This window comes from Gopherus flavomarginatus, chromosome 7 (assembly GCF_025201925.1).
Source record: "Gopherus flavomarginatus isolate rGopFla2 chromosome 7, rGopFla2.mat.asm, whole genome shotgun sequence".
Lineage (NCBI taxonomy): Eukaryota > Metazoa > Chordata > Testudines > Testudinidae > Gopherus > Gopherus flavomarginatus.
This window is the reverse complement of record NC_066623.1, coordinates 50,354,506-50,371,699: the sequence shown is the minus strand read 5'-3', so window position 1 is coordinate 50,371,699 and position 17,194 is coordinate 50,354,506. Positions and strand designations below refer to the sequence as shown.

General features: G+C 43.1%; 1 protein-coding gene across 2 annotated transcripts in view; it reads right to left on the bottom strand.

The window, feature by feature from the left end:
- Window positions 1-17,194, bottom strand: part of NOTCH2 (notch receptor 2) — a 129,991-nt gene that overhangs the window by 68,807 nt on the left and 43,990 nt on the right. Inside the window, exons 5-7 of one of the 2 annotated variants that reach the window (XM_050962974.1) lie at window positions 14,722-14,844; window positions 2,259-2,492; window positions 653-808 (exon numbers count right to left, since the gene is read on the bottom strand). In XM_050962974.1, coding sequence (XP_050818931.1) covers window positions 653-808; window positions 2,259-2,492; window positions 14,722-14,844 — 513 coding nt within the window. Of the gene's footprint in view, window positions 1-652; window positions 809-2,258; window positions 2,493-7,407; window positions 8,428-14,721; window positions 14,845-17,194 lie in introns of those variants that run through there. The other variant, XM_050962975.1, reaches the window with a different exon arrangement.

Sequence of the window (17,194 nt, the reverse complement as noted above, 5' to 3'; positions counted from 1 at the left end):
TACTGTAACATAATCAGCCCATGGAACTCATTTCCACAAGACGTAATTGAGGCCATAAGCTTATCAGGTTTAATAAGGATTAGCAATATTATATGGATGACATGAATATCCAGAGTTATAGCAGTAAGTATGAACAGTTATGGAAGTAATGCAAGCTCTCTTGCTTCAACTTGTAAATACTGGGGATTAATTAGAAACTTCCATGGGGGCAAGTATCCCATAACTGACTACGCAGGGCTTCTTGCACCTTTCCCTAATGCAGCCAATACTACCCAATTTCAGAGACCGGCTTCTGACTAGATGGATCTCAAAGACTGGTACCTCTGAGTTCTGATCCTCAGTGACAGACTTCATCACTTGGGCAGTCACTGAATCTCTATTGCAGCTTCCCTTAGAGAAGTGGTCATTCTAGCCTACCTTTCAGAGTTGGGGAGAGGTTATAGTGTTTGTAAAGTGCTCTGAGGATCAGAAGTACCACACAAGTCTTAAATTGTTGATGGAACAATGCAAGATTGTATCCTGGGCCTTTGTATCCTCACATAGGTCATGTATTTCCACAAGCTGTTCCTATTCCTCCCTCCATCAGTTTCTCAAGTAGAACATCCACACACCTACCTATTAGCAAATGCACAAGTAGCAAATGGGAACTTACCCATAGCACACTCATCCACGTCATCAGTACAGTCTGCTCCTTTATAGCCTTGAGGACAGGTGCAGATGTAGTGTCCATTCAGAGGGTTGGTATCACATAGAGCTCCCATCAGGCATGGGTTACTAACACATGCGTCATCCAAGTGGCACAGGAGACCTACAGAAGCAAAAGAGGTCACACTAAGTAGTTCATTGGGAAGAATAAAATCTGTTCATCGGGTTGCACCACTCATTTAGCATTCTCCACACTGATTTTTTTAATCTAGGCCCCATTTCTCATGCCAAGAGGCGACTGGAACCATGACAGAAGAAGATGTCACCTGCAGATATTTGCCACTGGAATCTGACCATGTACTGTACGGCATAATACAACGGCATGTCATACTGCTGTAATTTCAAAGTGTTTGTCAGTATTCCTTGTATGCTATAATGGTTTAGTGTTTAAAGCATCAGCTGGGAGCAGCTCTTCCTAGCCAGTTTTTCTCTCCCCTTCACCAGCTAGCATGGTGCATTTTCTGCTGAACACAAAATGCAGCTCCTTTCCTTAGTCCTCAACATGGCCAGGAGCTATTGCATAGCCTCCAGGCTGCCTGTGCAGCTCCCTTGGTGTGTCAATGCTCTTAGCTTCTTATCTACACCTGCAAGGGATTCCCCATCAGGCCAGATAAGGCAGCTTTAAAGCAACATTCCTCTCGTATACAGCCACATCCTAGTTCCCCACTTTAGTCATATGGGTGTGTTATCCTAAAGGCACAGGAGCTTCAAAATCCAGTCCCCTATCTCCTGGGCTCTGGTTTTATATGCAAGCTGTATTCCAGGACTTGCACAAGGCCTCACCCAATCACACCTTCTCAGGGTAGTACAGCCCTCACAGGGTCTGCACGTAATTCTTCCTCCCTTGAACAAGGGATCACAATGGTCCTTCCCCTCAGTGTATGCAGGGTGGCCAGCTTGTCCTGCCCTTGGTCACAGGGGAGTCTTTTACCACCCGCAGGGTGACATCAGAGAGCATTTGGGCCCCATTTGCCTGCCCTGAGGTCCAAACTGCCCCAGTTTCTCCTTCTCCAAGCCACTTCCTTCACACTGCCCGAATGGTACCAGGAGATCTGGGTGTGGGCCAGGATCTATCCCTGTGTCATGTGCACAAATAGGGACAGTTAGGGTTGCCCGTTAGCCTTCATTTATGCTTTTAAGCATTTCTATTGGAAGCCTCCAAGTTAAACAATTTTAATCTTACTGTTCACAATTTATCCTGTGACAGGCCAGATGCTGGCTGGTCATTGCACAGGTGAGGATTGTGCAGAGGGTATAAGAAACCTTCCTTTTCACTTTTGCTCCTGCATGCATAGCTAGAAACTTTCCCAAGAGAGGGTCCTCTTCCACACAAGTGATGGATGGCCACAAAGAGGAGGGCACACTGCACCCTCTCACCGGATGGGGGAGTTGTTCCTGTGGTGTGAGCTTCCTGAGCCAGAAATGAGTAACATTTTTTAAAGTTTTTCAAAAGGCACATTTAGTTTACTTTAGAAATGGTATCCTACTCCTCTAGCTGTCCGCTGGCAGCACAGAGCAGCAATCCCAGAGCTATGTACATTTCTTATCCTTACCTGTCTTTCCTTCTGGACAGATACATGTAAATGAAGCCACACGATCAATGCAAGTAGACCCGACAGCACAGGCAGTATTGAAACAGTCATCAATGTTCTTACTGCAGTCCTCCCCGCTCCAGCCATTGACACACACACAGCTGTGGCCTCCATTGTGGTTGGTGCAGGTCCCTCCATTCTGACAGGCGTTGGGCTGGAGCTGACATTCATCTACATCCTCAGTACAAAACTGACCTGGCAAGTCAAGAGGGACTAGTTTAACAGAATTCCAGGGAAGCCTTGCACAAGACACCATTCCACTAACTGAGGGACAGTCAGAAATCCTGAATACGGGACAGTTTGTGGAATAGAAAATGACAGTCTTGGGAGTATTTCTAAGAAAAACATAATTGATTAAATACACCCAGGTACCCACTAGTGCTTTAATCTGCAAATGGAGGTGACCCATGCACTGCCAAGTGAAGATAGAAATACTTGCAACAAATAAGCCCCTTGGGCTAACCAAGGGCTAATACAGTGGTCTCCAAACTTTTTTGATTGTGCACCCCATCAGTAAAAAAATTTGAGCACTCCCTAAGCTGCTTGCACCCCACTTTGGAGACCACTGGGCTAACAGAGAACTTCATCAGCATACCAGTGCCCTATCTGAATAGTCAGTATCCCAATCCAGTCCTTAGCAGGCATAGCTATTAACACAACTGACTACCATGTTCACAGCCTCAGTAGAAAGGCTCCTGGGCATTTAGTTATTATGAGAATGAATTTTCCCTCAGCCCTAGAAGGAGAGATACACTCCAGGGGAGACACACTGCCTTGGAAGAACATATACATGGGGATATGAGCAAGGAATAGTTCTGCAGATACCTATCCTTGGAATATCTGCATCATGTCTCTGGACATACCCAGTATAAACTAGATGTTGCTAAAGGCCTGAGCAAAGCTGCGCACGACTAGCTTACTCAAGCAAGCTTCAGTCCAGCTAACATGAGTACCAGTAGTAGGGGCGACAGCAGTGTGGGCTTCACAGCAGGCTAGCAAGCCAATTACATACCCAAGTCTGTGCTGGGTCTTTATTACCTACTCCGAACCCTGTGGTGCATGTCTTTACTGCTATTGTTATTTGAGCAGGCTGGATTCAAAATAGCTCAAGTAGGCTAACCTGTGCAGAACTTTTCCTGTATAAACATACCCTCAGTCTAAAGTGGATGCTCCTGGAATTAAAGATGCTGTGTTTTTCTTGCCTTCTGAGTGTTAACTTATATCCAGTCAAAGATCAACTGATTATTTTCTCCTCTAAATCCACTGAATTTGCAAAGAAAAGTCTCAAGAAAATGGTATCAGCTTTAGCTTTGAAATTTTTTTCAACATCTTGTGGGCTGCAGTGAAAGCACCAAAAGTACAGATGGACTTTTTTGTCTGATAGGCCTAGCATCAATCCAGGTGTATAATGTTTGTCGTGACACCATGTAGTAACAATACAGTAGGAATGAAGGTATTGACTGTGGCCCTGGAGTAGATTAAACTGATTTTTAAAGATCTATATCTAATGTATATACATACTTTTCCCCTCATGGGGACACTACATGGCAGAGTTAAGGTTCTTTTGGTGATTTAACTGTGCATTTCCAGACTAACATACCTAGTTTAACTTTGAGGAGACAGCTCAAATTAATCAAATTAATCACTGTTGCCAACTCTTGGGATTTTATCTTATCTTGTAACATTTAGTGTTTCTTAAAGCCCCAACTCCTGGACTTCTGTGAATACATAAGAATTTCAGTTCTCATTTTAAAAGTTTCCAACCCTCCTAGTTAAGGAGGAAAAGCTTGAAATTGTGCCCCAAGCATAACTCTAGAGGTTCAAAAACCAGAAGGTAAATCATAACCCAACACTTATTTTTAAAAGCCTTATAGACTCATAGACTTTAAGGTCAGAAGGGACCATTATGATCATCTAGTCTGACCTCCTGCACAATGCAGGCCACGGAATCTCACCCACTCACTCCTGTAACAAACCCCTAACCTATGTCTGAGTTATTGAAGTCTTCAGATTGTGGTTTGAAGACCTCAAGCTGTAGAGAATTTAAATGCTTGATTTTGGCACTATTGGATTAGTGATCATTTTTCTAGTTATTCTTCATGACTGGAAGCTACTCCCTCAGAAGTTGGCATGTCTTCAGAGAAACTCAAGCACTACTCTCTTTCAAAGTGGCTATTATCATCTATTGTTCTTAATGGGACTGAGGCCAGGGGTTGCCCTTAGAAAAGATGCTCAATGCCTCCCATTGTTCTCAATGGAAATATAACTCCATGTCCTCAGGGAGGATCCTGGCTCCCTGAGGTACCAGGAGGGGGAAGAGGAACACTGTGAGCAGGTGTTGATGGATGGAAGCTGTGTCTAAGGAAACCTTTGGCTTTGGTCCCAGTGAATCCTGTTCTTGGGAGTTTCTCTAAAGATTAATCTTCAGCCTCTGCTGACAAGACTTTAGTTAACAATAATGGGGAAAGTGACATTAACCCTAAATCTCTTCAAAAATGTTGTTGTTTTTTTTAAAATCTATCCCTTGCACAAGATATACTCAAATTTTACCTCTGAAAATTCCATAGACAGATTAAGCCTGAGCAGAGATTGTGGCTACGTCTAGACTACTCGCCGTATCGGCGGGTTAAAATCGATTGCTCGGGGATCGATATATCGCGTCTCATCTAGATGCGATATATTGATCCCTGAGTGCGCTTATATCGATTCCGGAACTCCACCAACCCCAACGAAGTTGCAGAATCGACAGGGAGAGCCGTGGACATCGATCCCGGGCGGTGAGGACAGGTGAGTAATCCGATCTTAGATATTTGACTTCAGCTACGTTATTCACGTAGCTGAAGTTGCGTATCTAAGATCGATTTCCCCTCGTAGTGTAGACCAGCCCTGTGAGGGACAAAAAAAGCCCTGAAATAAGAAGGAACAAGTCTAAAATACTTAGTCAATGGAGCTTCACCAGATGTACCTGTAACATAGATTGGAATCTGGACCAATGCAACCTGTAAGAGACATGTGTTGTATATTTGTAGTTACGCACACTATGAAATGGTCGATCTCCCGCAGTGAAGACCAGACCTTATTTTAGTCCTGAAGACATTTAATGGGACAGAGGCTCTTAAGAACTTCCCGGGCTCACTAGACTCCCTTTGGAGTTGATCTGTGATCAAGTATAACAATGCCTATTTTCCTTAGAAGCATGGTCACCAAAGCACTAAGCTCAGATCTAAATGGTATTGAGCACCCCTCAAATAGATAGACTAGACCGGGGTCGGCAACCTTTCAGAACAGACTTGGTGTGCCAAATCTTCATTTGTTCTCTCTAATTTAAGGATTCGCGTGCCAGTAATACATTTTAATGTTTTCAGAAGGTCTCTTTCTATGTCTATAATATATAACTAAACTATTGTGGTATGTAAAGTAAATAAGGTTTTTAAAATATTTAAGAAGCTTCATTTAAAATTAAATTAAAATGCAGAGCCCCTTGGACCAGTGGCCAGGACCCAGGCAGTGTGAGTGCCACTGAAAATCAGCTTGCGTGCCGCCTTTGGCACGCATGCCAGAGGTTGCCTACCCCTGGACTAGACAGACCTGTACAAAGCCTCATACAACACCGCAGAGAGGAAGACTGCTTTAGAGAGAATATTAGGAGGACCTGATCCCACAGATCCTGAGGAAGAGTAGTGGTGGCTCAGTGCAGAACATGGTTCCAGGTCATATGACATCATCTACACGCTCAGAGTGTCTCATGGGGGCTTTGCCAAATGGATCAGATAGAAAGTCCAATGCAGGAGATAGGTCCCACCAGCCCAGCTCTGGAGGCCCTATTCTCTAGGGATGATCTGGGGAATTACAAATCAGTAAATCTCACCTCTGTACCTAGTGAATTGGTTGAATGGATCCTTTAAACTAGAACAAAAACATGATTTAGGGAATGGAAAGTTGTCTTTTTCCAATTAGACTTGCATGCATAGGAAAGCAGGGGACAAATGAGAACCAGGTGATGTATCTTACATTTTCAAAAAGCCTTTCACAAGATCTCTCACAAGAGGCTGTTAAAGAAACTAAGTAGTCATGGGATGAGAGGCAAAGTCCTGTCATGGCTCAAAATCTGGCAAAGACAAAAAAAATAGTAAAAATAGGTGGTCAATTTTCATCATGATAAAAGGTTAACAGCTCAACATCTCAAGGATCTCCATTAGGTCCAGTGTTTAATGCAGCTTGTTAATGATCTGGAAAGGTGGGCGGAGCAGTGAGATAACAAATTTTGCATATGAAAAAGTTATTTATGTTAGAGAAACCTAACCAAGTTAGGTGAATAGACAACACAATGGCAAGTGAAATTCAATGTTGATAAATGCAAGGTAATGTACATTGGAGGGGAAAGTCAATGAAGACCTCTGCTCAATGGGCAAATGCAGATGAAAAAGCTAACAAGATAGTATAATGCAGAAAATACTGTGCTATTATACAAATCAATGATATAGCCTCATCTGGAACACTATGTACAGTACTGGCCTTCCCATCTCAAAAAGGGTATTGAAATAGAGAGGTTTCAGACACTGATAACAAGACTGATTGGATCATGGAAAATTCCTGTGGCAATAGTTTGAAGAAATGGATTGATTACCATTGAAAGGGGATAAAGAAGGGACATGATAAAATTATCTAACATAATGGATGGTCTAGCGAAGGTAGATCAAGACATTCTGTTCTCCCTGCCTCATAACACAAGAACAAGGGGACATTCAATGAAATTGATAGGTGGGAAATTCAAAATGTGTAAAAGAAAATACTCCATCACATGCATAATTAAACTCTGGAATTTATTGCCACAGAATGTCACTGAAGTCATTAATTTTGAAATCTTGCTACGAGGGATGGGTAAGAATACCCAGAGTTATCACAGTTAATGCTAATAAAGCAATGAAAGGAGAAGACATCCCATCCTCCAAGATTTAATGCAATCTCCATTAGGGACAGAAAGCTTCACAATGGTGCAGATTACCCCACATCTGCCTATTGTGGGGCTTTTTGCCTCTTCCTCGGAAGCACCCAGTGTCTGCCACCATCAGAGAATAAATAATGGGGCTGATGGACCACGGGACCATTCCAACATGGCAATTCCTGTGTTTCAATGTCAAGAGTCTTTTCTCTGACCCTCCCAGGGCTCAGGATCAGATCTCATGGATCCAATACTTCGGATGAATGCTGATTCTGAGCCCCTAGAACTCACTTCAATAATTCTCCACAAGACACTATGATCACAACTACCCCTCTCAGCCTGGAGGGAAGCTTAGTGGGCACATTATTCACATCTGGGGAGGCTTTTCAGGAAGAGGTCTCCTTAATTCATGCACCACCACAATAACTTGCTGGACCCATGTCTTTTAGTCCATCTGATGTCTTTCTGAAGAATCTGTAGGCACCACAGGCACAACTACCGCAAGCAGAATGGCTCTTCCCCAAGGCATAAAAGGCACCTTTCAGGCCTATCTGAAACAGAGGACTTACCTGGGTGATTAGGAATGGCTCCTAAATGCAAGGGTTTTTGATGATCTGCCATCTTGGGCAAAGCTGGTGGCAACCCAAGATAGCAAAAACTACCAGTATGTATCCATTATCAAACATAAAACCTGAATCTGAATTAAAAGTAGATTAGATATAAAACTACAATCATTTTAAGATAACATGATGGAAAACAAGGATAATTTCATGACCACTCCAGGAGGCAGACACTGGAACCGAGGTACTGTTAGAAAGGATTTTAAGCCTTCTGACTTAAAATGTTGGGCTTTAGTGAATCGTACATGCCCCTAACTGCCAACTATTGCCCAAAAACAGTTCCATGATCTAATGGTTGCACATGCAGCTCCTACTAGGGGGCTCTGTGGAGGCACTATTATAAACGAGAAAAATGAATTACGTGGAAAGTCATTGGTGGTATGGAATGATTGGGTGCTCTGACAGGGTGCTGGCTGGTGAAGTGCTTTGGGATGGGATGGTGATGGAGAAGTGGTGGAAAGAAGATACATCACCACATTAAACCACTCTTCATCTCGTCCATCCCCTCTCTCTTCACCTCCTCTAGAAAACACAGTAAACTTGGGAAAGACCTAGTAAGTGAAGAGATCTGTAAGACAAAATATAAAAGTCAGAAAAATGCTCCATGTTCTCAAGCTAATACAGCAATGTATTTTCAGTAATTACCTAAAGACATTAATCACCTCACTATAAGGTCTGGTCTTCACTTGAAGGGGTATGCTGTACCAGCAACCTGCCCCCAGTGGAGAGACAGCTTATACCAGTTCCCCAAACAGACTACATTATATAAACAAAACAACATTTTTGCTGGTATAACAACATCCAAGTAGAGCTTCTGCATAGCTATGTCAGAGGGGAGGGAGAATGAGGATTCACTGGTCAACACAACTATGCCAGCCAAACTTATAAGTGTAGACCAGGTCTTAGCAGGAGAAAGTAACCAAAGATGATGTCAGCAGGAGTTAGAACAAATGTCTTATCTGTTAGTCTCATCTCCCCCACGAATCCAGACTCAGTATCAGGCATCTTGGAGACAAGTTTATGCAAATGTCTTTGAGTGCCACTGTACAAGTCCCTAAAGACACTGCTTGGCACATTCAAAGAGTACTTCCAAAGCTGGAAGATCACTACAAACATGAGGGAACAAGAGGAACACGTGTTCTGGATTGGCAAATGTTCATTCTACCAGAGATCATTTAACATATTAAAGTTGCACTGTTTCTTAGTGGTCATCTGCTAATCCAGACTCATTATTGAGAATTAGCAAGCAGTGCAGAATGATATTGAAGATCTGGTCGATATTTCATAATTCACAATGCAATGCTAGCTAAAGCAGGAGTTTAAATTCCTTTGAACATGAACCCTCACATTGTGGATGAAGCTGAACGTAGATGGCAGACTCCAGGATGAACTGTGGTCAAGTACGTCGGATTCTTTTCTGGGGTCTCCAAGGATTTGCATCCCTGAGCTGCAGCTCTGCCACCTTTGCAGGGTGCAGTGTGCCCTCTCCCCACAGTGGCTAGCTCTGCCAATTTATGCAGGGGGTAGAAGGGAGAAAAGGGATCATAATTCCATGTTTCCCCCTACCCTCCCTGCCCCCTTTCGAACAGCTAACCCCCAACGGACGCACTACAGGGAAAAGGACTGCACTCTCCACAGCTTCTGACCAATCTCTGGGCATTTTAGTGCATGGGTGCTCATTGCTCCTTGAACTCCCATGGAAGGGCCTGCCAGCATCACCAATATTACATCATCACTCACTGTTGGGTAAGGATTTAAAATTTCTGAAAAGTTAGAAGCAAATATATTCAGTAGTTTAGGGCTCAGCGAGCTGATTACTTTGAGATTTCAGAGCCAGTATCACCTTTCTAACCTGGTTAATTTAAAGCTTTTGTTTTATCACTTGAAATGTTATAGAGAAGTTCTTTGGAGCTGAAAATTATCCTGCGCACAGCCTATATTTTGCCCCCACAAAAATAGTATTACTTGTTACTGTATCTTTTTCTGCAACAGAAGCTGAAGAAAGTGGTTTCTGTCAAAAGAGTAAATTTAAACACAAGAAATGAGAGCACAAGATTTTATAGCAATTTTTTCACTCTCTCTCTTTGATATTTGTCAGCCTTCTTGGCAGAGAAAAAAGTCATGCCACCTCAGGCTGACTTGACCAAAATTCCTCCCAGAGGCTGCCAGTCACACTGTGGCACTTTCATCCACCAGTACACAGGGCAGGCTCATGCTCACAGGGATTAAAAGGTGCCCAACTCCCACTGAAATTAAATAGGAGCTGAGGTGCTTAACCTCTGTGGGTTCCTTTGAAAATTCCTGCCTAAAGCTCTGCTCCCTAGTGCAACAGATGAGAAGCACAGGACGAGTCACAACAATTGAAGTAAGAAAGCATCAATCCCTATGCCTGAAGAGAAGCTTAAGTAAGAGCAGTTTGTTAGAGACAAATCCAGTTCTTGAGTGCAACCCCAAACTGAAGTTAACCAGTGGATTCAGCTGCAATAGCCCCATATGTTTGTACATACACTTCACCTGAACGCAGCTGTCCCTTAGATAAACAGGTACACTCTCCATCTTAAAGACCATGGATTGCTTTGCCCATGAACAAATGGCTATGGTAAAGCCCTGATGTCTTCTAAAAACAACGGACACTGTGGTTGTCTACTAGCTTTTTATATTTCCTCTTCCTGTTCCGCCCCTCTGCTTCCGGCATGTGGGGTCTGGCCCTCCTGGCTCCACCCACTAGGTGGCTTGCGGCGTTCTCTCCGTATCTGCCACGCCTTCTTGCTACAGAAACCTAGAGATGATTTTGGGGGAGCTTCACCAAGAACCAACTGGGAAGATTTTCCAATGACAAATGCAGGAAGTTGCCTGACATCAGGGTCTACCAGCAATGCCAGGTGGACCACAGTTGAGCTTCCTTAAGGTGAAAGCAGCTGATCATTACTGACCACAACAGTTTCTGGCCATTGCGCAATGAAAACAGGATTGAATCCTCAGAGAAGAAGAGTAAAGGAGAGGAAAAACCAAGAGCATTCCACAGCAAAGTGGGGAGTCTCCACAGATTGTTAGCTTTGCTGCAGGGGCAGGAAGACTACTAGGCTGAAAGCACCAAACAGCCTCCAAGAGCTGAATTTGGGCACCAACAGAGAAATTCATGTTTGCAATGTGAAGTGGGCCAGGCTACAAAGAAAATCGAGCCTAGCAGATGGCTTCTTCAACAAGAAGGGGCTTTGAGACTACACAGTACTGTTCTTCACAAGATGCAGCAAGATTACATTAGGGATCCACAATACTGTTCCACGCAGGACGTGACAGAGATTAAGAGTGATTTGCTATAAAGGAGAAATTCAAATTGGAACAGTTTAAATTGGACTCAGTTTGACAACCAAGTTCTACAAGAGGAGGCTGTAGAAGAACACTACTAAGGCTTAGCACTTACATTCTCCAACCATTTCACAAAATGTAACATCTGTATAGGCCAAGCATAGTAATAAACTTGCCTACACATACATAAATTGCGACCACACTTAAAAAAAAAGGCAATAAGTGAAGCAGCACTGCAATTCAAGATCACCCCACAGGATTTTGGCTTCCAAAGCGGTGCCTGCCTTTACTGAATCATAAGAGACCAGAAGTATGAGCTGTCACTTTCAAAAGACTCCAAGAATCAGTTTTTGCAACCCAGCCTATCTCAGTTAAAAATTAGCAAAGCTCTACTATACAGCCATAAACAGTTGAAAATTAGTTTGGCTACATAAGAGAGGCTCCATGTTTCAGCAAAACACTCATGCAAGACATGTCAAGATCTGTTCCTGAAGCTCCATAGCTGGTTATTTTAAGAAATCCCAACCACAGAAGTATCCAAACCCTGCAGGGTTGATAGCAATAATCCTTGCAATTACCCAACATTACTCACTTGGATTTGAGGCAGAATTTAATTCTGAGGATGCCTCAGTGGGCTAGTAATAGTAGCATCCCCTCTGAATGTTTGTGATAATCCTACTAGATTATGATGGAGTAATAGTAATAAAGGATGACCAACAGCTGTGCTGGATGGGCATGGAATATTGGGAACCTGTCACATTACCATGCAAAGATTCAAGATAGAAAGATACACTCTGGTGGGAAACTCATTCTACACCATTTAGACGAATCTCTGAAGAGTAGCAACCGTGTCTTTTGTCTGAGGTGCCCAGTGCATTTTGGACACAATATAAAATATTATTTATCTAATTTAATTTGACATGGGAGAATGACATGGATATAAAAAGTGAAGGTTCCCTTAGCATGAAAAGTAGTTTCCTACATTCATGGGAGATGCCAGGTAAAGATTAGCATTTCCAAACTTTTTTTTTTGTGAAAATGAAGCTAAAGTTGCAGGAAAGTATCATTGGATTGAATGTATATTGCTTTAAATGAACATTATGAGTTAAGGATTAGAAATGCAAAAGTTTAGAGTCAAGGTTGACCTAAAAGAAATCCAAATCACTGAAAGCGTGAACATTCAATGTTAAAGCAACCAAACAGCTGTAACTCTGCCCTCATAGCACAGCCTCCCATCTTAAAAAATTGTGCACCGTAAAGTATTGAAAATGTGTGCCAGAGAACATTAATCTTTTTTTCGTACACATGCTCCTCCAATACCACCTGTGCTGTTTGATCACCATACTAATCTTTGCTCTTTCAATGTCAGTGCTACAGTTACAAGATCTGGGCATATTTTAGCTGTTGTCCAGTGACACCGATAACTGATCGCCACATGCCATATGACTGGTTTCAGTGAGGTGCCAATACTTAATGTCTTCAGCACTTTACAGAATTGAGCCCTCAGTTCAGAACAGAGATAGCAGTGAAAATGCTGAGGTATGCTGAAGGTGGAACTGCTTGTTACTGAGAAAGCAGTTTAGGTTGTATACATTCTCTAATTCTCAATTTTCATGGCGTCTAAAGTTTGCGTGGTATAAAATGCCAGTGTTCTTGAAATGTAATGTATACAAAGTTCTTATGTGCCCGCAACCTTAACTTTACCTTAAAATGAAGGTAATTCCCACATAAACCTTTTCTCTAAAATTTAGCCTGGTTCTAGAGAGCAAAGGGGAGAAGGGATGCAGCATTCCTTCCCTTCCTCTTGCTTTTGCAGAATGGGAGCCTTGTTAACGCACACGTAAGATCCTCCAGAGAACACCCAACTCCTGCAGACCTTAGGATATACACAGGAGGAAGGCTCTGCCTGGGTAAACACTTCTGCCTCTTAAGGACCTTCGACGCTTATGACAAACTTCCTGAGCCTAGCAGCCCTCAGCTCAGGAGGCTCACTGTGCAGAACTCCAGCTTTTGCCTTTGAAAATCTTGAGAATTTAACCACAGCCACAACCTCCCTACACGCCTTAGCAAGCTCATGGCCTATCACCAACCTTTCCTTCTCGTGAGCCATAGCATGGGCTAGTCGGCACTTCCTGCCAACAAACTTATATGCCTAGCTAGGCTCATGATGGCCCAACAAGGCAGAATGGCCTCCTCAGGGGACTATTACTAAGGGTCATGAGAGGGGTCAAAAGGATACCCCATAAATCTAAGGCTCAGGAGGACCTCCAAATCAACCTAAAGCTTGCAGAAGCTGCAGGTCACAACAAATCTTTTAAGGTCTGCAGTGTGGGGTAAGCATGAGAACTCAAAAGGTTCACTGATGTTCTCCCACTGAGTGCCTCCTTCATGCCGTCCAAGGCCCCTGCTCTCTTCAGCTCCACGCTCTGCAGATCTCCTGCAGGTTAGGGCTAGGAGAGGCAGCCACTCTTCAAACATGAATTATTTTCCTCCACTCTTTTCCCAAGCTCAGACATAGAGAAAAGTGTTACAAGTCAAGCTGTGGGACACCTCACTCACTGATGTGTTTTCACTTAAAAACAAATGGTCTGATTAAGTTCCATTTTGGTGGAGAGTTATTTTCCATTGACAGGCCTCCTTTATGGCTGGTTTACAAAGAGGCTGATTATCTGTACCAGAAAAAAAGCTAGAAAGATTTTATGAAACCTTCAGTCTCCAGTACCTGAATTTCCTACCTTAAGCTTGCCTGAGCTGCTAATCCATAGAGATGTTCATATTTAAAAAACTTTAATATCGCTCAATCTAGTGTACAGCTCTGAAGACTACTAGATCTCATAGGAAAGTCCAATTAAGTTTTGTTTGCTTGTTTTATAAGGAGCAAAGTGCATTAGAGGTCCACAAGAGTACAAGAAGCCTGTGTTTAGCGTCAGAATTCATGAACAATTTGTCCATTTCATTTTACATTTGTAGGAAAAATTCTACATTGGCTCCAGATGTAGTCTACTAGTTTTCCAGTTGTTTCTTTATCAGTGGATTTTGAAGTGGGGGCAACAGTACATTAAACTAAAAGTCAGTTGCAAACTAAGGAGTGGCTGGTACCGCACCATCCTACAGTAGTCACACGGGCACAATCCAAGTGAAGATTCAGTCACATGTATTTGGTGCAATTTTTTTTTGTTTTATATTTATTTAATGCTTGTGACAGTCTCAATGGTTGTCAAGCCATAGAAAAGAAATGGCACAGCAAGCGTAGCACACAATTCCCATATATTCTCTCTCTCTTTTCCCTCACCAATATGCCTAATCCCAGATCTGTTGGGACCACCACCCAGTGCTAAAATGGGAATTTATCCTCCATTGTTGGGGTGGCTTTGATGTGGCCACTATCTACTAAGAATTTCACTGACACTCACCATCACAGGCTACTCAGCAGGTGTTAACAGCTTTCAGACACTCCCACCCTAAATTAAATTTAAACTGGTGAGTAAAAGCTTTTGCATCCCAGTCCTTTGAGCCACTGAGCCCCAGCAGGAATGTGTTACACAGTACCTACCTGTCCACTGCGGGAGGCAGTGGCAGTTGTAAGTGTTCACACCATCCACACACACCCCACCATTCTGGCAATTATGATTTGGGCAGTCATCAATATTCTGCTCGCAGGTGCTTCCTTCAAAGCCTGGCCAAATTAGAAACATGTGAAACTGAAATTATTTTCAGGGTCCATTAAAGAGGATTACCTGTCTGTGTGAAGTGGCGTTTAACATGCTTTTCCTGTTGATCTAGTTCCCTGCTGCACAATGGAGCAGCAGCCTGACCCAAGACTTGTCAGTAACAATATTCTGCCATTACTGAGCCCAAAGAGCTTGGCCAGATAGGTTGGCTTGTACAAGTAAAACAATGTACTCCAGTCAGCTAAAGACTTAAGTCGCTTTACTGATCCTGCCTCTCCCCAGCTTGGGGGAAAAAAACATATTCCAGGAGTTGTGAACATCAGCAGTTTGACTGGCCCCGTTCTGGGCAGTACCTGGTGGCTGGTCCCCTACTAACTTACTCTGTTCTCTTTATAGACTTCCCTGTTGCCTGAATGAACTAACATGCTGCAGCAGTTGTTAGTGCCTCTTGATAATACCCGGCTCCCAGGTGCATCTACTTGGGTTAGCTTCATCTCACCCAACCTATAAACTAAATCCTAAATGAAGAAGAAATCTCTTTCCTCTTGGCCAGTTTGGCTCATTCTTCCTCCCTTCCCCTATATTTAGTTCCTTTTATGTTCCAGGCCAGTGCAGAATACCCTTCCTGCTTGGGGACTTTTTCCTGCTTGTCTTCTCTCCCCATTCTTACCTATTTGTACCCTCCTCAATTTGATTTTCATGCCCTGACCACTTAGGGGGCCTGAAGAACCCAGGGTACTTCTCACAGGAAGCTATCCTTGTACCCAAGCCAAACTCCAACTCACTTACATCATGCCTCCTTAAAATTACCCTGCAATTTCTGCTGGATAAACCATTCTTCACTTCTTGTACTAAAGGAGGCGGCATTTCGATGTAGCTCAAGTGAACGATTCCAAATATATACCTTGTAAATCAGATTAGTCTCTGGGGATTTTTGGATTATTACAATGACAAAACCCCTTCAGCCAGAGAGTGCACTCTTCTCCTCAAGTGTCAGTGTTCTTTTGTGGACACTTCAGAGCTAGATTAGAGAGGTGTAGCTCTGATGTCAGCTCTGCAATAGCGATTCCCTGCATCTGATAGAAGGCTCCCAAGAAGTGATGGTAATGGGCTCCTGTACCTCACAGACTTCAGAGCATGGTGAACATTAGATCAAGTAAGTCCCAAACTGAACAGGTTTCACAGCATACTCAGAGGACCAGGCATCTAAGACACATTGGAGAGTAGGGCCAACTTGCTTTTGAGTTCAAGGTCGCACAGAAATTAGGCTGTTTGGGAAAGTTTTCTGATCCCTGATTTTTCCAGTTGTTTCATCTCATGAACGCTGTGTGCACCCCCAAACTTCTCCAGGTAAAGTTATTTTGTAAGAAGACCAGATCATTGTTCACATGCTGCATTCATGCAACCAACATACCCAGGACTATCAGTTCCAAAAGCTTAAGTGCCTGCCCCCAGAGCTAATGAGGAACTTTCATTGGCTTTGGTGACATTAGGACTTTCCCTGTTCTCTGACAGATAATGCCCAGAGGAGAACGGCATATTTAGCTATTCTACTGTACCTCATATGAATTTCAGGTGCTTTGATGTGTGTGTAAAATTGAAGAGTAAAAAACAGAGACAGAAGAAAGCTATTAAATCATAGAGCACTTCCCATGCTTCAATTCTACACTAACATTTACTATTTAGTCCTCTGGAAAATCTTGTGAGGGGAATAAATCACTATTCCCATTATACAGATAGGCAAAAGGAAACCAAGGTTGAGAGTTGTATTGTAATCCAGGGTTTCTCAATCTGTGGGTCAGACCCAAAACTGGGTCTACAGAATGTTTCAAAGGGTTGCATGGAGCTGGCTGGGTTCGCCTCCCTGCTCTAGCCACTGAAACCGCTGGGGTCTCAGCGACACTCCGGTTTGGCCCAGCTGTCATGACAATGGGAGTCCAGGTAGGTCTCATACTCATAGACTCTAGGACTGGAAGGGACCTCGAGAGGTCATTGAGTCCAGTCCCCTGCCCTCATGGCAGGACCAAATACTGTCTAGACCATCCCTGATAGACATTTATCTAATCTACTCTTAAATATCGCCAGAGATGGAGATTCCTCAACCTCCCTAGGCAATTTATTCCAGTGTTTAACTACCCTGACAGTTAGGAACTTTTTCCTAATGTCCAACCTAAATCTCCCTTGTTGCAGTTTAAGCCCATTGCTTCTTGTTCTATCATTAGAGGATAAGGTGAACAAGTTTTCTCCCTCCTCCTGATGAAACCCTTTTAGATACCTGAAAACTGCTATCATGTCCCCTCTCAGTCTTCTCTTTTCCAAACTAAATAAACCCAATTCTTTCAGCCTTCCTTTATA